Source organism: Natator depressus, chromosome 11, assembly GCF_965152275.1.
Source record: "Natator depressus isolate rNatDep1 chromosome 11, rNatDep2.hap1, whole genome shotgun sequence".
NCBI classification, from domain to species: domain Eukaryota; kingdom Metazoa; phylum Chordata; order Testudines; family Cheloniidae; genus Natator; species Natator depressus.
Genome location: NC_134244.1, coordinates 21527985 through 21553511, shown reverse-complemented (window position 1 = coordinate 21553511; position 25527 = coordinate 21527985). Strand labels below are relative to the sequence as shown.

Genomic DNA, 25527 nt, shown 5'->3' with positions numbered 1-25527 from the left:
TAGTGCACTGATACTCAGATGTCAGTGGTTCAGGAGCCAAATTAGTGACCAATATTGCTCCAAAGAGCCACAGTAATGTGAATTCATTATTTCATTTACTATTTTATATATATTATTCTTAAAGAAAAATGACTGAACAACTATTCTACAATTGGCTAGCATCCTGATTGTTTAATAACAGGTTGGTTAATAATTCAATCACAGTGTTTTAATATCATGCGCTGCAAAGAGCCACTTCCCGCTCCCTAGCTTCAGTCTCAGTATGACTGTATTAGTTCATTTTCCAAGACATATATATGGGTCACGTTTCAGAGTAGCAGCCGTGTCAGTCTGTATTCGCAAAAAGAAAAGGAGTACTTGTGGCACCTTAGAGACTAACATTTATTTCAACATAAGCTTTCGTGTGTCGTCTTCAGGGACCCTCCTGGGGCAAGTCAGCTACTCTTCACTCCTTACTGAGGAGCAAAGACTTAATCTAGCCCAAAATGAGCAAAATAATTTCAGACTTTATTTATACTGCCTTTTATCCATCGATGATTATTAGCTGAAAAGAAACATCAGAAAACAGAACACTAACATATAACAGTAATTCAAACTTTTTTTTTAACAGATCTTGATAATGTTGAAGGCATAGCAGTGGACTGGATTGGAAATAATTTGTACTGGACAAATGATGGCCACAGGAAAACAATTACTGTAGCCAGATTGGAGAAAGCCTCTCAAAGTCGGAAAACTTTGTTAGAGGGAGATATGTCTCATCCGAGAGGAATTGTCGTTGATCCTGTCAATGGGTATGAAGTAATTTAATTTATTTTACTAGTTTTATTTTACTAAATTTGTCTCCAATATGAATACATTTAGTGTCAAATTCCCCTCTCTGACCAACACAGCCACTCTTAGAAATTTGGGCTAAATTATGCATATTAAAGAAGCTAGCAGACCTATGCATTAAGCATTTGATTCACTGGTATTCTGCTGTTTTCCAAAAAGCACAGGGGCCTGTGATGGGGCAGATCTCACCCCTGCAGCGCCTCTTGCTGGTCGTCCAGGGAATTAGTGTTTCCAGCCTCCAGAGCGCCCCCTGCAGGCCGGTGTCCCGCTTACCGCTGGGCCCCAAGTCCCTCCCGGACCCTGGTGCCCCTTTCATGCTGGGGTGCTGCCCCCTGGCAGTACCCTCACATATCGGTGTCTCCCTTCCGGGAACCGCGCACCCTCTATCCCCACCTTGCCTCAGTCTTTGGCTACTGCCAGTCACCATCTAGCCCCTGCTCGCTGGGGCAGACTGCAGTATAATTGCCACTCATCGTCGGCAAGGAGGGTCTGGACCTGCTGCTTCTGCCTACCCTTGGGCTGCCCTCTGCAACCCGAGTATCCTTTTCCTAGGCCTTCATCAAGGCCTGCAGCCTGGGGGTTTTTCAGGCCGGAGCTCCACAGATCCTCTGGCCTTTCCCCAGCCCTGCTCCATTTATGTACCCTGCTCAGCTCCCAGCAGTCAGGCCCTTCTCTCTCAACACTGAGAGAGAAAGAGACTGTGTCCTCCTGGCCCATTAACCTTTTATAAAGGCCAGCTGGGCCCTGAATGGGGCGTGGCCGCAGCTGTGACTGTTTCCTCAATCAGCCAAGGCTTGTTGCTTTCCCTATCAGCAGCCGTCTCGCAGCCTCAGCCCTCTCTCAGGGCTGATTTCAAGCCCTTCAGGGCAGGAGAGGGTGACCCACCGCTACAGGGCCATATCATGCTCTCAATCTTACAGGTACAAATCCCATTGCTGTCTGTGGGAATTGAACACATGGATCAAGAACAAAATACAGTTTTAAATATTTTAATCCACACTTGTTTGTAAAACTGAGCATGGATTGGGTAAAAACAAACACTTTCCACAAAGTCTTATATTATTCATATTCCACTATCTGAAAAGGACAGATCTAGATCCAATTCAGTGAGCTTAACAATTGACTTTGAAAGGAATGGCATGCTCTTAAGTCTCCTCAGACATGCAACTAATAGGGCAATATCTAGCTACCTACATGTTTACACATTTTCCAGCTAACTCTTTATCCAAATGCAACACTATATGATGTGTGTTTGTAATAGTTTATGTAGGATCTTTGGCCCTGAATTTGATGAATGGATTACACTGATCCACAGAGACATTTTTTTTTTTTCATCTGTGACAGATATAACTTTTGGTAATAGTCTTCATAATACTTAACTGTCATAGAATGCCCACAGTGAAAGAACAAAAGAGGGAAAATTGGCATTTAACATAATTTCCCCTCTTCTGAAAGGCATGCCACTTACCATGAAATGGTGCAATACATGATAATCAGGTGTTTTTGTACTGTATATTATATATTTACTGCTCTATATAGGGACATAGGCACTATATCAGAATTGCCATACTGGATCAGACCATGGTCCAGCTAGTCTAGTATCCTGTCTCCAACAGTGGCCAGCACCAGATGCCTCAAAGGAAGTTGCAAGAATCCCACAATGAGCAGATGTGGGATAATTCCTATTAGTTAGAGATTGGCTTAATCCCTGAAGCATAAGGTTGTCTTCTAAAACTCTCTGTATGCAGGGATTGTTCTTATTTGTGTAAATGTACCCTCCCTCTTTGAATCTTACTAATTCTTGGCCTCAGCAGTTTCATATGTGGAACATGATTGTAGCAGTCACAATTAGGATATGTTAAAATTAATATAAATTGGGCAAATATATCACTATTCTACTGTTACTGTAGCAGGAAGAGATCCTTTTAAGTTTACTCAAGAAGATAATTTGCCCCTTCAGTATTACTTAAATCTAACAGTGAGGGAGACCATATAGAGGTTTTTTTCATGCATTTTAAAGCTTTTTTTTTATTTATTTTTTTAAGAATGGAGTAATCCTATACAACTTCAGATTTTTTACCAAAGAAGTAGAGATAACACTTGCAATAAATGTCATCTTATTGCTACCCTATATTCTAAGGGACATACTGGTTACTAGGGATAAACAACAATGACAAAAACAAACAAGAACTGTTATAATGGCTTCAGTAAAAAACATCTGTAGATATTTAGATGTGTCATGCAGATGCAGTGTATTTGAAAAAGAAATCGCCATATATCAACCAAATTTGTATTTTAACACAACCTTTCCTCTCCCCTCCCACAAATCTCAAGTTTGTTCTCTTATTGTACATTATAAAAAAGTACTTGGATACACTGGCTTAATAAATCCACGAGACAGATCATTTTAATTGCTGGCAAAATTATAGAAAGTGGGCAAAATGACAAAAATGACCTTATGTTGATGCAACATGAATTCAGTGTATCCATGACCCAGTTGGCAAGACTGTTCTATAAAGTGTCACTGGAGTGAGTCATCTAGATAATTCTAGTTTGGCTGAGCTGATTGCTATATTCCTAACACTTGGATTTATTTACATTATCAGTTTTTCATTTCCGAGTTTGTCTTTGGAAGAAGGCAAACTATTATAGGAAGGCTATAATTAGTTTAAGTCATATAGTAGTGATGTAAATTAGACCCCAAATCATCCCAGTACCTGAAATTATTTTGTCAAATTTTCCAGCTCACTGATTTCTATCAGTTAAATATGCAGCACAGGAAGGTATTGCATGAAGATGCATCATCTGAGAAGGGATAACATACAGTGCTCTTTTCTAATAAAATAAAACACACTTTCATGGTTATACTCCTTTATAAAAGTTGTCCTGAAGGAGAAGGTTTATTATGTCATTTTAATTATCTTCAGAATATTAGACTAGAAGATAAGCACTGCAAAGCAATAACTATATTTTGGTGTTAAAACACATATTAATACACCTGTCATTCACTTTGGGCATGTTTTGTCATCTGATGGGAGATAGCTACAAAAAGCCAAAGCATAAAGTTAAAAGAAAAAAAGTAATTGCCTTTTAACAAGTCATAGAAATGTTTGCAAACTATATTGATTTATTGGGCCTTTCCGTAGAGTAAGTAGTATATTGACCTAGTTGTTTGCTTCAGTCCTAGAGAGCTGGTGCACAGGTTTCACTGATTCTGTAGTGAAACTGAATATGGTTCCAGTCAGATTTATAATGCAGTGTATAAGCCCAGGGCATTGAATTTGGTTTTGTCCTTAGCATTAAATTAAAGCAATAAAAACCTTCCTTTTCTATTAAGAGCTGGAAGAGATAGAAAAGATTGAAGAAAACAGATGTTTACTTCTGTCATTTTTCAAAGCGATTCAAATTATCCTGGCACATTTTTCATTTAATTTCTTACCAATTCGTGATGTAAAATAAAATAGATCAGTGATATTTATTCCATATGGCTGGGTTGAATAAAACGGTTGCCCAGCAGACCAGAGCATCATTTCATACATTTGATGTAATCTAAGAATATGCTAAATAGGTTTGATAACAGAAGTATTGTTAGTGAAACATTTCATAACCCTGCTGGAAATGTAGTGATTTAAGAGCTAAAATTCTTGAGCTTTACTCTTTAAAATACAGGTAAGAATCGTAGACTTGATTCTGATCTCCCACCACCATAAATCAGAAGCAACTGCACTGTAGTTCGTGGAATTTAAATGACACAAAACTGCTGTGAGATCAGTATCAGTTGCACAAAGCCTAACTGAGTCTTAAAACAATATTCATAAACATGTAATTAATATTTTTACTAATATAGTCAGAATGGAATTCTGCAGAATTTAAGATCCAAATACCATGGCATAGTTCCTGGAATACCCCTATTTGTGAGATTCCTGTCTTAGTACTTCTGGTATGTGCTTTGTGTAAATCTAGAGAAGCAGGGCCAGTATATTAATTCTCTTACTTATATTCAATAGTGCTTATTAAAAAGTTAACATTTGCCAATGGCTACCAAACAGCGATACTGCAGATACCATAATGTTCCCTGTAATTATATACAAATAAAATTATGTTAAAAGAACATAATTAAGGTTGCAGAGTCAAGCACCCAAAAGTTAGGAAATGCCAGAATTCAGGGTATCTGTGCAACCCCCTTGTGCATATGCATTATGATACCGTCTTTAAGTTCATAATGATATACTATTTCTTCCATAAGACCCCTGCCTCATTCAGTGGACAGTGCTCAGTTATTGAGCAGCGGTTCAATATTGGTTTTCTTCTCATTGTTCATTGTGTGGCCCCATACCTTACTTCACATTATACAAGCCCTGCTATGAAAACAGAGTTATTAATTTCCTCATGGACTTTTCTGTGGCACTCATCACTATTGTATTTGAGTGCTTCACAAACATTAATCAATTTATTTTCACTATAAACCCATGCGAAGAGAGGATAGCATTATCCCCATTTTACAGATTGGAAACTGTTGCACAGAGAGATTAAGGTCAAAAGCATCCACTGATTTTGAGTGCCCAATTTGAGACACCTAGAACCTGATTTTTCAGAACACTTAGCATAATAGAACGTTTTGTATGTTCAAGCACATTGACTTCAGTTGCAGCTATGACTGCTCAGCACATTTTTAAATAGGACCCCAGGGTCTCAAGTCAGACACCCAAAAAATTAGGGACACACACAAAAAGTTTTCTTTAAGTGACTCTCCTACCCTCACATAGGAACTCTGTTAATGAGAGAGGAATAGAATACCGTTCTTCTGGTCAGTATTCAACTGCCTTAACCTTTCTCTTCCTCCAATACCTTGCTTCATTCACTGCACACCTTCCAACTTCTTCAGCAAATGAAGGAGCGGTCAACAACCTCCTTTGCTACTGAAATCTGAGAACATCTCCAGAGTAGGTCCATCCTGTGCACTGTAGTATTTGATTATATAATTAGAGACTGCATATGCACAAGGTGCCAAATTAATGTTTGACAGGCAACCTTAAGTCTAGCATTTCCTAACTTCAGTGCTTGACTTAATAACGTTCTTTTAACATTTTTTCTTTCTTTTGTGAGTGTGTGTGTCCGTGTGTGTGTAACATCCGAAGTTCTTAAAAAAGGCAAATTGAAAAATCAGAAATTCTATCATGTTTTTTGCCATCTACATGGTTCACCAACGGGGTTGTACCTTTAGAGTCACCATTCAGACTTCTTCCGCTTGAGCTAATGGAGTAACTGATAGCACTAGTAGGCTGTCATCCTCTCTGCGGATCAGTACTACAAAGGGATGGGAAAATTTGCCAGTGGGTGTCAGACATTTGCTGACAGCAGAAGAATGTTTAGACTCAGGAATCTTGGGTCCACCCCAGGAATTGGAGGGTTGAGCACAGACACTTCTGCACATTTCCTGCAAGTGTGATCCCCTTCTGCCCCTTCCAACCTGTCCCTTTCCCAGTCCTGTCTCTTTCCCCCTTCATCCAAATCCCATTATCTTCACCTAGCTAGTTCCACTATCCACTCGTCAAACCTCTCATCCAGCAAGTTTTAGTCTCACCTCTCCACAGGGAGTCTCCCTCTTCCAGTCCCAGTTGCTTGTCCTGCTCCCAGTTCCAGTTTCCTTGCTCAGCCATTCCCAGTTCTGCCCCTTCCGACTCCTCATCCATTCTATCTCCCAACCCTGGCCTCCAATCACCCTCACTGCTTCACCTACATTCTTTATCCCCACAAGCTCACACTCATAAACTACCTCCCTCCAATCTCAGTGTGTCTCCTCCCAGCTCCTTGTCCCAATCTCTTTGCTCAGCCAATCTCAATTCTCTCTCCTCACCTAAGTTCCTCTTCAGATCCATCTCCCTCACATCTTTTCCTTCACCCTGCTTGTTCTCAGTCTCAGGAGTCCTCTGATTTTTCATTTGATCTTACTCTCTATCCTCTCTGCAAGTCCAGCTTTTGTCTCTTCTGCCTTCAACTCAGGCAGCCTCCTCCTCCAGTCTGCCTGCACCCAATTGTGGGTGAGTGGCATAGACAGCATAGGAGAAACAGCCTCCTTGCTCTCACTTTAGATATACAGACTCTGCATGACCCATAGCAGCCCAGAGCTGCAGTTTTAGGGAAAGTCTTGCTCAGCCCTGGGCTAGAGCATACTCAGTGCAGACAGAAACTTCGGGCAGTTTAGCTGTTCTCTCCAGAACATGTGTGAACTTCAATTTTTAAAGGCTTATAATTTGGTCAAATTTGGGTGGATTTTCAGAGGGACAACAAAAGGCACATCCCTGACACACAGGCTACACCATGTCAAATTTCAACATTCTACTCCAAAGCAGTAGGGCTTTTCAAAGAAAAGGTTGACAGACATTTTTAACATGGACAAAATATATTTTCCCCTAACCTTGTTCTGAGAAATGGCTGAACTCATGGCAGAAATTTTCCCAAAATATTCAGCATGAGGCAGACATTCAGGATGGAACATTTCAATCCAAACTGTTTGACAATGTGTTAAGCAACTGAAAACAGGGTCTTACAATGCGAAGTGTCAAGCAACCTTAATAATAGTCAGCCTCATCCTATAATACCTGCGTGATATATTTTGGCAAATGTTCATTTTTTAATTGTAGCCACTTTATAAAACATAAATAGTTCCATACTTATCTATTTTTGTTTGACCAGTCCCACGTTAAAGGACCTTCAAAGCTTTCAAGAACTGTACATAGTCCATCTTTTTCCCCCAGGAGAAATGATGTTGCAAATTTTTCACTTTTTTTTTTTCTTTCATTTTGCCAAACTTGTGTCCCGGGAGTAAATTGCAGTTATAAGGCACAGTACTGCAAGGTGATGAGCACCGTGATCCCTGGATAGAAAAGCACTTAAGCGCATGCTTTACTTGAAATCCCACTGAAGTCAAAATTACTCAGGTGTTTAAAGTTAAGCATGTGAGTAAGTGCATTTCTGAATTGGGGCCAGGGTGATAAGCACCTTGCCAGATCAAGTCCATATTGTACTGCTGAAGATGTTTACATTCAAACAGCAGCTAATTTGTAGAGTCAATCAATAAGAAGGCTCTGATCATTTAATTCCAGCAAAACATATATAAATGAAAACCCTAGAATACTGTTTGAAAATAATCTTCTATTTTATAAAAATACAAACGTGTTTGGTTAAAGGAGTTGTGTGGTAGTAAGGGAGCACTAAGGCACATACTTTGTGCTGCTGCTATTGGAAAAGTATATTAGCTGACTAAAGAAATGTACACAAGTCCCTTGTATTCCAGGAAAGTGGTAAATTCAAGTGAAAAATAAATATGGCCTACAAATATCCTAAATGAAAATGGGAAATATAACCAGTGCAACAAAACCTTAAGAACAGATACATTCAGCAGCCAGTATATGAATGATGGAAACTTAGAGTCTTTGAATACAAATAGACAAAAACAGCCTACGGTTTCTTTTTCTTTCTAGAAATCTGTATAAGGTATAAACCAATCACAATATTGTTTTAAGTAAGTCATCAGCTTTTAATATGTGATAGAAGTAGTATTCAAAGTTTCAAGGTCACTTAACCTCCAGTTATTAAACTTGTATGCAGTTAACTCATCCTGTGTGGAGTTTTCAATAGTATTAAGCAGCAATAGAGAAAAGCAGATACTTTGCATCAAGAAGACAAAATAGACTTGGCCAAATGATCCCAATACAATTCTGCCCTTTGGAACAAAGTCAATCCAATTCCTGGTCTTAAAAAAATCATAATTGCTGAGATTAAATAAAGTCTCTAGCAGCTCATTAACGGTACTCTGACTTCTCATATCAGTCATCTCACTTTTTAATCACATAATTGATTATATTCTCTGTGTATAGAATAGTAGTTTAATGTCACTGAACCAGAGGGTTTTTTTTTCTTTGCTGTAAATGCTGCTATTCATTTGAAGAAATCAGCAGGTGTCATTCATGCAAAAGCCTAAAGCAAACTGCAATCGTATGAAGTTACAAACTTTTTGTTGAAGGCCTTCTAAAATATAAATCAGATAGTTCAAATAATATCTGAATGCTTTTATTTATAATTTCATAGCTGGATGTATTGGACGGACTGGGAGGAAGATGAAATAGATGACAGTGTGGGAAGAATCGAGAAGGCATGGATGGATGGCTACAGCCGGCAGATTTTTGTGACATCAAAGATGCTGTGGCCAAATGGTTTAACTCTGGACTATCATACAAATGTATTGTACTGGTGTGATGCCTATTATGATCACATTGAAAGAATATTTTTGAATGGAACTGACAGAAAGGTAAAAGAAAAATGCTGCTGTTTTGTCCACAGGCTTCCGCTTTCACTGAATCATACTGTGTTGTGTTAAAAATATTTTTCAATGTTTTTTCCCCCTCCGCTCCTGCAAGGCTGCTGTAAGTAGACCCTGTGGGGTGCCTGGCATAAGCTCCATTGAAAACAGTGCAGTTGGCACTCTATTGTAGGAGAACATGGCATGGCCTGACATATTTTTCTTAGTTTTAGAAGCAGTGATACAAAGGTGTGTTTTTTCAATCCAGTTTTCCCATGTAGCTGTGAACTGTGGTGTGATTGAGCCAGCAGGCTACGGAGACTTCCAGTAGAGACAGATTTAACACAGCTCCTTCTGGCTCTGCCAGCGGGAGCCTTCTATTGGGCTCACCTGGTAAAACAGCTTTTCATGGACTGCGTAGGTCAGTGCTTGAGACGCTGTTACAATGTGCAGGGGACACACACTAACGAAGTCCAGCCACTGGATTATGGAGCTTGCTTATTGATTTAGCCAGCTTCACCAGCTAGACACATAGATTCTGTGGCCTGAAAGAACCATTATGATCATCTAGTCTGATCTCCTGTGTAGCACAGGCCATAGAACTTCCCCAAAATACTTCCTTAAGCATATCTTTAAAAAAATAATAATCCAGTCTTGATTTAAAAATAGTCAGTGATTGAGAATCCACTATGACCCTTGGTAAATTGTTCCAGTGGTTAATTACTCTCACCATTAAAAATGTACACCTTATTTCCTATCTGAATTTCTCTAGCTTCAATGCTCCATGATGATGAGTCCCTATTTACAGTTTCTGAGACCTATCAGTTAGCCAGTTTTTAATCTATTTAATGTGTGCCATGTTCATTTTATACCATTCTAGGTTTTTAATCAAAATGTTGTGTGTGGTACCAAATCCAATGCCTTACAGATTTCTAAGTATTATGTTGGCATTATTATCTTTGTCAACCAGACTTGTAATCACATAAAAAAGAAAGATATCAAGTTAGTGTGATAGGATCTCTTTTCTATAAATCAATGTTGATTTACATTAATTACATTACCCTCCTTTAGTTCTTTATTAATTGAGTCCCATTATCTTTCAAGGCTCAATATCAGGCAGACAAGCCTGTGATTACCTGTGTCATCCTGTTTTTAAAAACTGGCAGAACATTAGCTTTCTTCCAGTCTTCTGATACTTCCCCAGTTCTCCAAGACTTATTTAAAATCAACAGTAATGGTCCAGCGAGCTCCTTAAACAACTGTTGGAAGTCATCTGGACCTGCTGACTTAAAAATGTCTAACTTTAGTAGCTTTTCTTTAACATCCTCAAGAGATACTAATGGAATGGTAAGAGTGTTATCATCACCATCTGATGAGACTCCGTCGTCTGCGTTTTCCCCAAATGCAGAACAGGAATATATATTGAACACTTCTGCCTTTTCTAAATTATTATTGTTAATTCTACCATTTCCATTTACTTGGAAGTTGTCAGACACAATAAATACTTTGTTATTTTAGAAGTTGCTGGAGGAAGTGGCAGTGACTCAGTGGTCAAGGGCACAACACCCACTTGTGGAAACCTGTTCCAAAGCCTAATAGTTTGTGGTGAAATTCACCTTATCTAGCTAAGGATGGAAAAATGAAATTCAACACATAAAACTGAGACCAGGGCATTCCCCTCACTAGCCACTGCTTCAGACTATGGGATGGAATAACACACACAGACTGTCTGCACCCTTGAGCAGAGTATGAGGGCCACAGGATCTACACAATCACAGATCCTGTGATCTCTGTTCTGACCCTTACTGATTCAACCCTATGTGCTAGCCTACTTGGGACCAGTATGCAGACTCCTACATAGCACGTAGCAGTTGTGGGAACTACCCTTGTATACATGGTTGCTCCATTGCTGCTTCCTCCTGCATAACCTCATTGTGTTGCTTATGTGATGCCAAAACATTTGTGCAGATGCATTTGCTTCAGTTCTGTCTTCTTTGTGCCACTCCAGCAGTGTCAAGGGGTTGGTGACTTGCTCCAACAGTATAGCTAGGGATGCTCTTTTATGCTTTTTCTCCCTCCCCCAACTCCACCGCCTGCCCCATCACAAAGGACATGTTGGGGGTAGGGAAAGCATGGTCATAGAGCCTTGCATCCTACCAATCCTGGGTTATCAGAAAAGCTCCTAGGAAGCCATTGCAGCTGGTAAAGGTTGGACTAGGTTGTTCTAACTTTTACTGAGGGCTGAATTGGCCTCTGCCCACCACCTAGTTTGGGAGTCTGCAGTGGAGCATCTCCCTCTCCAGGCCTTGTTCTGAATATAGCTTGGCTGCACTCAAAGATCTCTCTCATTTTTTTAAAAAGTGTTGTTGATACAATTAAGATTTGGATGAAATGTTTGGTTCTTAAATTGTCATTTGGTAATTACCAGGTACACTTACCTTTGTGTTTGGTATTAAGTATTTTAACATTAAATATGGCAGATTATGGACCAAATTCAGAATTGGAGTAAGTAAGTGCATATTCAGCAGACTTACACATTTTCCTTGTGTGCCAGTACAGTGGGGAATTAGAGAGGGTAAGGAAGACTACACAGATCCACCAGTAGGGATGGTTTAAAATTATGTGTTGAAACTGTGTTTTTGTGGAAAATTTAGCTTTTGTAGTTGTGAAAATGAATGCTTGAAAATCCAAATATTTTGATTTGGAAATGCTGCACATGAGAATTGTCCTTTGATAATGCCTTATCTTCCCATTCTTCTCTATTGGTCAGGCTACCCAGATGAACTACATTTTCTATGAAGCTGGATGGCCAGGGACTTCCATGATGCACTGCTTTCCTTCTCCAAGAAGGGAGACAGTGGTGCATCATGGGAAATGTTGCCTGACAAGAGCATTCAGCCGATAGAGGAGAATGAGAGCTTGAGGAACCCAAACTACAATTCTCATGAGGCACTGTAGAGGCATTAACAAAAGGAAATATTTGGGGGTTTGGCCATAAATTTTGGTATTTGAATTTCTGCCAAAAGTCAAAATTTAGTGTTGAAAGTTTAGATTAATTTTTTTTTTTCATTTTCATCAAAACTTTACAGAGGAAGAAAACCCAAGTTTTTTAACTGCCTCTATATGGGGCAGTCCCTTTTATGTGAGGAGCTGCATTTATCACCAAGGCAGATCTGAGACTGGAGTAGTGGCTGTGAAGTGAGTTTTACAGCAACTCTGCAGCCTCTGTACTGGAGATAGGATTTTACACATATTTCCAGTGACTAGGTAATCATGGAAGATGCATTTAATTTGAAAGGTTGCCTTATTTCAGGGACCATGATGTGTATTCTCCTCCAACTTCAATAACTCAGTTCCATTTAACAATAGTGAAAGTAATGACTGTGGGTCACTGGAAGAAGATAAATAACTGAGTGATATACCAATGGCACCCATAAAGCCACATGGTAGAACCTCAAAACAAAAAAAAGGATACATGTGCATTATCAGAGTAGGGCCTCTTATTTAGAGTGTATTAAAATGTCTGAAAAACATTTGGGATATTGGAATATCAAGTCAATTAGAATCAAACTTTGATTGTACTGTATGTTATGAATAAAATCTTTGTGTATGGACAGAGTTGCTCATTTCTGAGCTTTCTGTCTTCTCTTCCCAACTCTGACATATATACTAAAACATTTCAATTCTGACCAATATTCAGTTCACATTATTTAATTGCAGGTAGTCTACAATGGGAAGGAGCTGAATCATCCTTTTGGGCTATCACATCATGGAAATTATATTTTCTGGACAGATTATATGAATGGCTCTATTTTTCAGTTGGATCTGATGATGAGGAATGTGACACTACTAAGAAGTGAGAGACCACCTCTCTTTGGGCTTCAGATCTATGATCGCTACAAACAGCAAGGTATTGATAATATGTAACTTCTTTACAAGGTTTCACACTAAACAATATTTCACAATAGTTATGTATACTGACTATATTTTTTTCACGCTTCCTCAATGTTTGGAGGAAAATAGCTGGGTTCAAAGCCAATGAAAATACTCATAAAGATCTAAAGATATTTCATGAGGTTTCAGCCCCTTATAGGATCTTAAAATTGATCATCTCCTTGCTCATACCTGCCAACTACATTGACTCACAATGTTATACCTAACTGCAGTTATTGGATGTGTATTCACACAGTCTTTGGGTTGCCAGTTTTTCCATACATGTGAAAGGAATCTTGAAATACAATACATAATACATATTTTTTTGTTCAGTCATAGTGAAGATATTGTTGTAGCTACCTTTTCTCAATGGCTGGCAAGACCGGAAACATTTTCTGTCTTTTTTTCTTTTGTAATTTTCTTCTCCTTCTCCTTGATCTTTATCAGCTCCACCACAGCACAATTCAGTGGCTCAGTCAGCTGAGACTGCAGTTATGCTCTGCTGTGCTGTATTGATTGACCAGTAGGGGGAAGCATACAGCACAATTTAAACCAGAGGAGAAGTTTTCCTCCTGAAATAAAAGGTCATAGAGAAAGAACATGGATATGGTTCAGATAATGTGATTCCTAGCTCACAGTTTAGTTTACAATTATGTTCAGTGAAGAAATGACTTGGGTTCTCATTACTTGTCTACAAGACAAAGCAGGGATTATTGTAAGAGCAAAATATGAAATACCAACCCAGACGTAGATTTAGTTGGAGCTTAAATAGCAGAAACTCAGAACTGAGAACCCCTCCAAAGGATAGCTACAGTATAACAAAATAACAGTATCTGGTATACTTTTAGATACAAATATGAACTTGTGGAACTGTTTGATCAATACATTGGGAATGTGTGTAATGATCTTCAAAAGAACAGAATCAGACAGGGCTATCATTCTTTGTCTGGAATAAAAGTAGAATAATGCTTCCAGTTTCCATAGAAGATCAAAGTCTCCCACATGGCGGCTCATCTATTTAATCTTTTATATGAGGCATTCAATATAATTTTCAAGCATAACTGAACCTAAAATGAAATGAAATGCTGTAACATTCATCTATGTGTTAAATGTCTGTATATTATGCCTACTGATTATTATACTATGGCTCTAAAATAAGCCTTGTTCAGCCGCAGATAACATATTAAGTTAGTGACTGTTACAGTTACTGAAACCAGTTACAGGCTGATTGCACCTCTGTCCCTTTACTGGTCTCTCTGAGTATACCCCCCTAAGGTGTTAAACCTCATGCCTTTACCTGCCTTGCAGTGGAATTTCTTAATCTCTCTATAATGCCCCATCAAATTCAGTTGCTTCTTATCATGCAGATCTGGCTGGACACCTGCATTTCTTCCTTTGGGAGTTTCTGACCAGTGATATAGTGACCAACAGCCTTCTTAAAGTTAGTATGTGTATTAGGAAATGGAACAAAGTGTTAGAGAAAATGATTTAGAAACAACAAACAGCCTACCAGAACATATATAGTCTCATCTGATCTTACACTTCACTACAAGCTAAGTTAGATGGGCTTTCCTCTTGAGTTACAGGAAAAGAACAGACTGAATTTACATTCTTTTAGGAAGTCAGGGTGCTCTCGGGACCCTTCCTGATCCTATTTTGTCTTCCAGAAAGTATCTCTTTTATTCTGATCCCGCATTTTCTCAAAGCCCCACTGTCCTTGTGTATGCCAGGGCCCAATTACTGTATTGATGAATTATTTTTGTGACAGGACACCAAAGTATGAAGTCTTCTTTATGTCTTAGACTAGACTAGTGTTTCCCACTCTGCTGGTGAGGCTATCTAGAAGAGGTCCTCTGTGACAACAGCTCCATTGTTTGGCATTTAGACCCATTCAGCCTTAATGGCTTTCAATCACTAGTCGTGTGTGTGCGTGTCTGTGTGTGCGCTTAAGTAGTCTTTTCCCCTCTGAGACATTCCACCACACCAATTCAGAAATTCAATCCATAGACCATATTTTGGGGTACATTTACTACCAAGTGCCATCACATTCGTCACACAGTGTTCAAGGTTATCAGCTTTTGAATAACTGTCCATCCCTTAGTCCAGGCACTTTTTCAAGTACTTCCAAAGTCATGGATCAAGATGGTTCAAGGCTTTTTCTAGTATTGTAGACCATAAAATTGAACACAGTTACCTAAAATATGGATGGAGTGGATTTTGAGTCAGATTTTCAAAAGAGCTCAGTGCTCACCGTTGGAAACAGGGTTTCAAAAGAATTTAGCACCCAACTACTTACACTGAGAGCAATGCCAATATAGGAGCTATTGTTTGCTGAGCCCTTTTGAAAATGTGGCTCATAGTTGTTGCATAGTTCATGGTACATATATGTTGCATGTATGTAATAATATCAATAATTTAAGCAAATAATTACATTAGGTTATTGTCAAGATAAAAATACAATTGGATATTTGATGAATTTATTTCTATCTATCCACCTATCTATATCTACCATATGGTATGATACTAAAGCTAGGCTGTTTAGCTTACACATCTTTGACTATATTTGACACCATTAGGCTTGTGGTAAGGCACAGGCTAACATAATCATGCAAATATAGAGCTGAAGGAATTGCTCACTAGTTGTAAATACTTCAGTGTACCATTTGAATAAGAGGATTAACCCAATACATATTACATAACAAAACATTTTTATATGTGTACTACAAATTGGATGCAAGGTAACTGTTTCATTATGACTTTAGAACATAGCCCCATTTTTACTGAATTAAAATGGAATCCTGCCCTACTTTTGATCTTATTTAAAATTTCAGTGCAGCAGTTAAAAACTAATGCAAATGTTAAAAACAGGATAACCATTTTAAAAGCAGTAAATGGGGAGGCGATGTCAGAAAATAAAAGCTGTCTTGAAAAAGTCTGATTCTTGAAATGCCTGGTAGCTGAACAATAAGGGTCTTGGAAACAGTTCACAGCTGATGCCACAGAACAGACCAGTTTCTGCATTGTACTGCTGTTTCATGAGAGATTGCCAGCCCAGGAGTCTCTTCAGCAATTCCATTGTCACCCTTTCTTTGAATACTTGCTTAGAATTATTTGATATGTCTTGTCATTTAGGCTACCACTGATTTAATCCCCTATATTTAATGCTCTATATGCATTAACCTTGAAACCTTTAACTTGAATCCAAATCTAGCCATTTACTTTAATTTGGATGTCTGCTTTAGGACACCCCACTGGAATAAAAAGAGCAGGGTTGCAAGCTGAAGTACTTCAGAGCCAGACTGTGTCTTTTGCCTTTCCCCACTGTTTTGTGACTACCCTTTGGGCTGATCACGCTTCTCGTTCAAGTGATTATCTGAGAAACTCACTCTCATATCAGAAATTTTCATGTATTGTTTCTCTTGCATTTTTATAAGCCTTAAAATGGCTGTTTTATTACAGTTTGTATTTGTTTTCATGACTTTTGATATTCTCTTTGATCTCGGTGTTAGTTGGGTTCATTGGTTTGAACAATCAGTGACCCTGTAAAGATTTTGAGAGTCTATTGGGTTAACATTCCTGAGGTTCAGATGCTTATCCAAAATGTGTTCTGTTCTTCTTTTAGCTGGAAATATTATGAGATTAGGTTGTATTCAGCACTTTTTAGTACTTTTGATTTTGGCTGGCGTAGCTGTAAAAATGGAATAGTCTTTCACGCAGTATTTGGATATTTGTCTTTGAGTCCTAAATAAAGCTAGGAGGTTTAGACCTTAAGCTTTCTGAGTGAAGAACTTGTTTTGAAATTGGAGAGACTATCAAATGGAGAGAACAGGGTGGATCAGGCCCAGAAGGTTTAAGTATACATTATTTAATTTTTTTTTACATTAACCAAACATTTTTCAATCCTCAAAACTAGTTTGGTTCATTTTGCTGTTGAGTGACAGCTCTGATAATTTCTGAGGACTTTTGCAATTGTTTATTTAGCATTTTCTATTAAACACACAAGTGAAAACATTATTGCTGGTGTAAGAAGAAAGAAGAATGGAGGGGAAAATATCATTAGGTATAAAACGCTTGGCATTTACATCTTTCTAATCCTTCCACAGGAATGATACATCTTATTGAGCAACTGTCATATCAGGATTTAATCGTCACAGTGACCAATGCAATTGGCAGTTTTTCTGGTTCACCTTTGGGCTTCTCAAGGAGAACTAATGATACAAAAGAACTGCCTTTCCACCTTAGTTTCTGTTTGTCATATATAACTATACGAAAAAAATGACTGTAGATACTTTGGTTCATCTGCCAGGGAATGTCATTTGTCGAAAGGTAGATAAAGGTTAAATCAGTGCCAAGATTTTTGTCAGCTTCTATTATATCCACTTCTCATTAACTACAATGCCCAAAATCTTACTGTAACACTAATCTGAATTTGGAAGCTTTTTTTCTTTTTCCTATGTTGTCAGCCACCTGGATGCCTTTAATATTGTAGGTGTGATAAAAGATTTCCATATGAACTAAATAAGGCAGATATCCTTTAATAATTATTATACAAGCAAATCTGTTGGTTCAGGGATAGTTTTTATTGTCAATGAACTAGCTCATCTTACCTGCTCTTTTTTCTCATGATTGATTTATTATTTATAATCCAATTTTCTAATTATTTTATTTCCCAGTGTAACACTAAGACAATCCTTGATTGTCATAATCAGTCAGAGCAGAAAGATATTCCCTAATTTGAGTACATAAATCTGGACAAAACTAATTTAATTTTGGAAATTTAGGTTTTTATCAGACAGATTTCAGAACAATATCTCTTGACATTAGAGTGTAAAACTATAACCGTTATCATGACATAAAAGAAAGACTAAAAGTAATCAACCTTCTTTGAGTGGCTATTCATATTCATACTTTGGGTTTTGTGCTGCGTAGTGGTGCCTAATGGTAGAATGGTCTCCAAGGAGTGTCCGTTAAAGCATTCCTCCCACCTCCTTTCTTGGTATAAGCATGGCAAATTATAAAGCTGTTATAGCCCACCATCAATTCCACCTGTGGCAAAAGATGGCACTGTTTGTGCAGGATTTGATGGATGACAAAAGGAGATTGTCAAATGAGATCCTAATAGAGGATCAAAATATGGCACTTTATCAGGGCTTTGTTTGATGCCTTGGACTCTTCTTCTAAAGCTTTGGCTTCTGTAGTTTCTGTGAGGAGACATGCTTGGCCTCGCTCCTCTCCTCTGGCATTGAATACTAGAATCAAAGTGGAAGTTCTCCCCATCAAAGGAGATAGTGTTTTCACTGACAAGAAAGATGAGTTGCTAGAAAAGCTGGAGACAAGATTGATGGCCCACTCTTTGGATTTGATTTCTTTCAGCAGGAGACTTTTTCTAATCCTTCTTTCTGTTATCATGGTAGTAGTCTCTTGGTAGTATTCTCTTCTATCATGGTAGTAATCTTCCTTGGATTATTTCTTGTCAAATGAAAAATGTGAACAACAGCGGCAGCAGGCTGTCTTTCTATATGTCTTACCACCTCTCTGTAGTAGTGACTCATTTGAGAAAGCAGGGTATTTTTGTTTATATATTTAGACGATTGGCTGTTGAATGCTACAAGGAATCTATTAAGCCATATTGATTTTACATTCACCCTTTTTTTCAGACCTGTGACTACTTCTGAATGTCATACAGTTGAATCTCCATACAACTCAGATAATTTTATTCATAGGCTCCATATTGGACTCAGTAGCAGGGAAAGCCTTTGTACCAGAGGATAGATTTCTTTTAAAAAATAGTGCAGTATGTTTTAAATATTCAAATATGTCAAATTCAGAAGGTAATTTTATTTCTCAGTCTCATGGGTCTCATTTATACATCTCAGAATGAGGCCAGTGCAGCACTGGATGTCTCAGGTCTACAGACCAGATCTGGACAATCTTCAAATATTAGTCAACATGCTTTGAAACATTCTGAACTCATTGACATGGTGGTCAGTCAGGGATAGTGTTCTCACAGGTGTCCAGTTCAACTCCCCTTCATTATAGGTAAGGGTAACTTCGGATGCATCAAGCAATGGTTGGAGGGTGCATCTGAGTCATCTAACAGTTCAAGTTTACTGAGCTTCTCAAGAGCAATGTTTAAATTTCAACATGTTGGAGTTAAGAGCTATTTGTCTGTTCCTCAGATTATTCCCCACTCACTTGCATGGGAGGATTGTGCAATGGCCAATACATTCATTATGTATTATATCAATCAATGTGGCTGCTCACTGCTCTGCTATTCACAGAGGCAATCAGACTATAGGACTGTTGCATTCTCCACAGCATTTATACAATGGCTCTCCACTAAGTAGAAGAGAACAATATGATTGCAGATAATCTTAGCGGGGACAATTCCAGAAAGTGGTATTTGAAATGGTGCAAATTCGTGGCTTGGATGCAGGAAAAAATGATTCTCTTCTATAAGCTTCCATAGTTTCTGGTTTGTAATATGTAATGCATTTAAAAATTGAGTGGTTATCTAAATCAATGGTTCTCAACCCGGGGTACACAAAGGTCTTCAAAAGGGTACATCAACTCATCTAGATATTTGCCTAGCTTTACAACAGCCTACATAAAAAGCACTAGCAAAGTCAGTACAAACTAAAATTTCACACAGACAAAATGAGAAAGTAAGCAATTTTCAGTAATAGTGTGCTGTGATACTTTTGTATTTTTATGTCTGATTTTGTAAGCAGTAGCTTTTAAATGAGGTGAAACTTGGGGTACATAAGAAAAATCAGAGTTCTGAAAGGGGTACAATACTCTGGAAAGATTGAGAAACTCTGATCTAAATCATCTTTGAAAGTTCATTTGGCAGATATCTAATCTTAGCATACTTTCATTCATAGTAGATCACTATTCACCCATGATATGGTTAAGAAGTTTATGAAGGGGTTATCAAATATGTATCATCCTTTGAGAAATCCTGTCCCTCCTTGGGATCTTAATTTGATCCTATCTACACTCATGAAACCACCTTTAGAATCATTGGCTGAATTTTCTTTCTATTATTTATCTTTCAAGACAGCATTCATTAGTGCCATAATATCAGCCAGAAAGATGAATGAATTAAATGCCTTGATGTCTGACCTGCCATTTACATCTTTTCATAAAGATAAGGTGGGTCTTAGACCTGATCCCACATTTTTGCCAAAAGTGGTTTCTGAATTTCACATCAATCAGACAATTATTCAGCCAGTATTTTTTTTCCCAAATCAACATACTAATAAGGCGGGATCTGTTTTATATACTTTGGATTCAAGAAGAGCTCTTGCATATCATTTGCATAGTACTAAAAGTTTTTGAAAATAATCTAAATTATTTGTGTTTTATGCTAAGAATCACATGGGTAATATTGTGTACTTCCAGACTATTTCTAGATGGATTAAAACAATGTATTAGTAATGTTACATGTAAGCAGAAGTTCTTGTATCTACAACAGTACGATCTCATTACACCAGAGCTGTGGCAGCATCTTTTGCTTGCCTTAAGCAAATCACAATTACTGAAATTTTCAGGACTTTAACTTGGAGTTCTGTGCATACTTTTACTGAACATTATTCTCTTGATTTGGCTTGAAGAACTGATGGTAGATTTGGTGGAGCAGTGCATTGCTTTCTCTTTAATTAGGACTCTGTTCCCTGCTCCAGCTTATTTCCAATCCTGTTTATCACACTACTAACAAGTGTGAATATATAAAGCCACTCAAAGAAATGAATGTTACTTACTTGTAACCAGAGTTCTTCGAGATGGGTCTGCATATTCACATTTCCTGTCCTCCTTCCCCTTTTTTTTCAGAATCTTTTTGTTCTGTATCTCTGGGTTGGCAGTGGAAGGAACTGAGATGATGGAGGGCGCTGCACAGTGTCCCGTCCAACTTCACCTCATGTATCACCGGTACTACAGGCAATTAGATATTCCAGAGATCTTTTTGTTTCAGAGGAGCCGGAGTCTCCACTACTTGCCAATACTGCACACTTGCCCGTTCCAAGATTTTCTGGGTCACTGAGGCCACATCTCTCACAGAGGCCTCTTACCTCTCAAACACCTACTATTCAGGAAGAACATTTATCTCCATCTTCATTATGTAGATCTTCTCTGGACTATATTGAGGATGATTACACTGATTCTCAGATTTCTGTCCAGGGATCCCCTGTCGATTCTACCAGAGACTATTCACCTGGCAGCTACACTGAGAGAAAAACTTTGAAAAAAAAATCTTGAGTATAATGTCATTAGTCTGAAGAACAATGGATGCCCCCTCTATACCTTATGGGCCCCTTTAATGGCTTTATTGAGATATCTGGGCTCTCTATCACCAAGAGTTCTTGAGGACTCTGAGTTTCTCTCATAGAGAGCATACAGAGAGAAATTAACCTAACTCACTAGAGGAGACTTCTGAGGAGCAAGAGGCAAGAACTGGTAATATTTCATCATTGTCACCAGATGAGGCTGTAATGCCTCCACCAGCCTCTATAAGTGAAGATTTCAAGCAGTTTTAGGATCTAATAAAATGTATTGCAGACATGCTTCAAATTTTGTTAGAGGAGGACTAGGAATCTCATCATAAACTTCTGGACGTTCTACACACAACAGCTTCTGCATGTGTGGCTCTTCCTGTGAATGAGACTCTATTAGAACCGCTAAGACCATCTGTGAGACTCCTACTTGTAATGCTGAAAAAAAAGTTCTGTTTAACCAAAAACTCGGTCTTGTTATTTTCATACCCTGCACTGAATTCTTTGATTGTAGAGACAGTTAATGAGCATAGTAGACAACCATGCAAAATTCACTACTTATAGGGAGGATCAAAAGCAACTCAGTCTCTTCTGTCACAAGAGTTGCTCCTCTACGATCTTACAATTCAGCATCGCAGATCACCAAGCTTTCATGTCAAATATGACCACACTAATATAGTAAATGTAGTAGTTTTATTGAACATTTACCAAAGGAATATTGCAAGCAATTTAAAGCCATCATAACCAAAGGCAGTTTCTGCTTTTGGCAAGAAACTCATCCCAGGCCTCCTTAGATTCTGCTGACACGTAGCTTGGTCCACCATAATAGTTATATGATGAGCATGTTGGCCCCAGTTTTCCGGTTTCCCAAGGGAAGTACAGAGCACTGTTAAGCCAACCGAGAACAACACATTTCAGTTAACAATGCAAAATGTGGTAGGTTGAAGTTGCATCATGTTGGAGTGATATGATGCCATCAGTTTCTCAGCTTTAATTGCGAGTGTGTGTGTGTGTGTGTGTGTGTGTGTATACATATATAATTTTATATAATATAAAGTTGATTATATAACATACATACATATATATGGATTAAAAAGAAGGATTTGGTTTTCTCAACAATGGAATGCTATTCCTTGAAGGAGGAATACTGGGAAGAGATGGAGCCCACCTGATGAAGAAGGGGAAGAGCATCTTCGGACACCGACTTGTGAGAGAGGCTTTAAACTAGGTTCAAAGGGGGCAGGTGATAAAAGCCCACATTTACTCCTTCTCATAGCACAGGAAATAGGGGTCACCAAATGAAATTAATAGGCAGCAGGTTTAAAATAAAAGGCAGTATTTCTTCACTCTACACAATTCAATCTGTGGAACTCTCTTTCAGAGGATGTTGTGGAGGCCAAGACTATAACAGAGTTAAAAAAAAACTAGGTAAATTCATGAAGAATAGCTCCATCGATGGCTTTTAGCCAGGATGGGCAGGGATGCAAACCATGTTCTGAAGTGACCCTAGCCTCTGTTTGCCACTTGATGATTACCTGTTCTGTTCATTCCCTCTGAAGCAACTGGCATTGGCTTCTGTCAGAAGACAGGATACTGGGCTAGATGAACCATTGGTCTGACCCAGTATGGCCATGCTTATGTTCTTATGTAAGCATTAAAAGGCGCCCTTGACAGAGGGCTGGAAGTTGGGGGAGGGGAGTGAAACACTACAATAGAGTCATAGGAGAAAGAAAGGGGGGGAATACAGTTGGGTAATCTGCTCAACAGCTTACATTTCTATACAAAAATGCAAGGAGTATAGGGAATAAACAGAAAGAACTAGAAGTCTTTGTATGCAAGCACATTTTTGACATATTTGGCATTACAGAGACTTGGTGGGATAAATCTCACAACTGGATTACTGGTATACAGGAGTGTAGCCTGTTCAGAAGGTAAAAGGAGGAGTTTGTTGCATTGTACATCAAGAATGTATTCAGTTGTTTTGAGATTCAGAAGGAAATGAGTAGCAGAGCACTTGAAAGTCACTGGATGAAGATAAAGGCGGGGGGAATGGGAGAATGGCATGGCAGTGATCTACTATAGATCATCAAATCAGAGGAGCAGGTGGATGAGGCATTTCTAGAAGAAATAACAGAAATACCCAAAACACAAGACCAGGTAATAATGGGAGACTTTAATTTCCTGGATATCTGTTGGAAAAGTAATATACAAAACACAATCTCCAGTACATTCTTAGAATGTGTTGGTGACATCTTCTTGTTTCAGAAGTTGGAGGAAGTAACTGGAAGTAGGGGAGAGTGACATTTTAAACTTGATTTGGATTAATAGGTAGGAACTGATTTCAAATCTGAAGATAGAAGGCAACTTGGGTTGAAGTGATCATGAAATGATAGATTTCATGATTCTAAATGAAGGAAGGAGTAAGAGCAGCAGATGAAGAATGATGGACTTCAAAAAAGCTGTCTTTAACAAACTCAAGGAACTGGGAGGTAAAGTCCCTTGGGAAGAAAAAATATAAGGGAAAAAGGAGATCTGAAGAGGTGGATGTCCCTCAAAAACAGTATTAAAGGCATAACAACACACTATTCTAATGTGAAGGAAAGGTAGGAAGAATAACAAGAAACCAGCATGGCTGTACCAGGTTTTTAATGAGGTGAAAATCTAAAAGGAAGTGTACAGAAAGTAGAAACATGGACAGATTGTTAAAGATGACTACAAAAGAACAGTGCAAGCATATGGGGACAAAATCAGAAATGAGTTATACCTAGCAAGAGATATAAAAGGCAATAAGAAGAGGTTTTATAAATACATTAGGTGTAAGAGAAAGACAAAAGGAAAGTGTAGGCCCAATACTTAGTGGGGAAGGAGAGCTAACAACGAATGACACCAAGAAGGCTGAAATGTTCAATGCCTATTTTACTTCAGTCGTCACTAAAAATGTTAATGGTGACCAGCTGCTTAATGCAATTAATATTGACAACAAGGAGGAAGGAACACAAGCCAAAATAGGGAAAGAACTGGTTAAAGAATATTTAGATAAGTTATATGTATTCAAGGTGTATTCCTGATTAAATTCACCCTAGAGCACTTGAGAAACTAACTGAAACAATTTTGGAGCCGTATGCTTATAAAATTTGCAAATGACACCAAGCAGGGAAGAACTGCAAGAACTTTGGAGGACAAGATTAGAATTCCAAATGACCTGAAAGCAAGATGAAATTCAATAAAGACAAGTACAAAGTATTTCACTTAAGAAGGAAAAATTAAATGCACAAATACAAAATGCAGAATAATGAGCTACACAGTAGCACTGCTGAAAAGCATTTGGGGTTATAGTGGATCACAAATTGAACATGAGCCCAAAATGTGATGCAGTTGTGAAAAAGGCTAATATCCTTCAGAGGTGTATTAAAAGGAGTGTCATATGTAAGGCACAGGAGGTAATTGTTATGCTCTACTCAGCACCAGTTCCACCTCAGCTAGAGTATTGTGTTCAATTTTGGGTGCCACACTTCAGGAAATATGTGGATAAATTGGAGAGAGTCCAGAAGAGAGTATCAAAAATGATAAAAGGTTTAGAAAATGTGACATGTGAGCAAAGATTTAAAAAAAACAGACATGATTATTTTTGAGAAAAGGAGACTCATGTGGGTACCTGATAACAGTCATCAAATATGGTAAGGGCGGTTACAAAGGGAAAGATGGTGATTGTTCTCCTTGTCCACTGAAGTTAGAACCAGAAGTAACCTGCTTAATTTGCAGCAAGGGAGATTTAGTTTGGATATTAGGAAAAAAAACTTTCTAACTATAAGAATAGTTAAGTGCTGGAATAGGTTACAAAGGAAGATTGTGGAATCCCTATAATTGGAGGTTTTTAACAACAGGTTGCACAAACATCTGTCAGGGATGGTCTAGGTATACTTTGGTCCTGGCTCAGCACAAAGGGATGAGCTAGGTGACGTTTTGAGGTCCCTCCCAGCCATTCATTTCTATAATTATGACCCTAAATACCTAAAATGGAACATTTTATTTCAGGTCAGATTATTTCATGAATCTCTGCATTTTCCTGAGTGATGGAGGTGCCTCATGGGAGTTGCAGTTCTAGGTGCATCATGGGGGCCCAGATCCAAAGCTGGGCTATGTCTGCCAGGACACACTGTGGCTTTTCCCTATAGCTGAGTTGCTTCT

The 25527-nt window shown here is 38.4% G+C and overlaps 1 protein-coding gene across 1 annotated transcript in view; it reads left to right on the top strand.

Moving 5' to 3' along the window:
* LRP1B (LDL receptor related protein 1B) overlaps window positions 1–25527 on the top strand; it is a 1292938-nt gene that overhangs the window by 713742 nt on the left and 553669 nt on the right. Inside the window, exons 12-14 of the mRNA XM_074967293.1 lie at window positions 611–791; window positions 8923–9142; window positions 12854–13043. Of these exons, the coding sequence (XP_074823394.1) occupies window positions 611–791; window positions 8923–9142; window positions 12854–13043 (591 nt within the window). The remainder of the gene's footprint in view (window positions 1–610; window positions 792–8922; window positions 9143–12853; window positions 13044–25527) is intronic.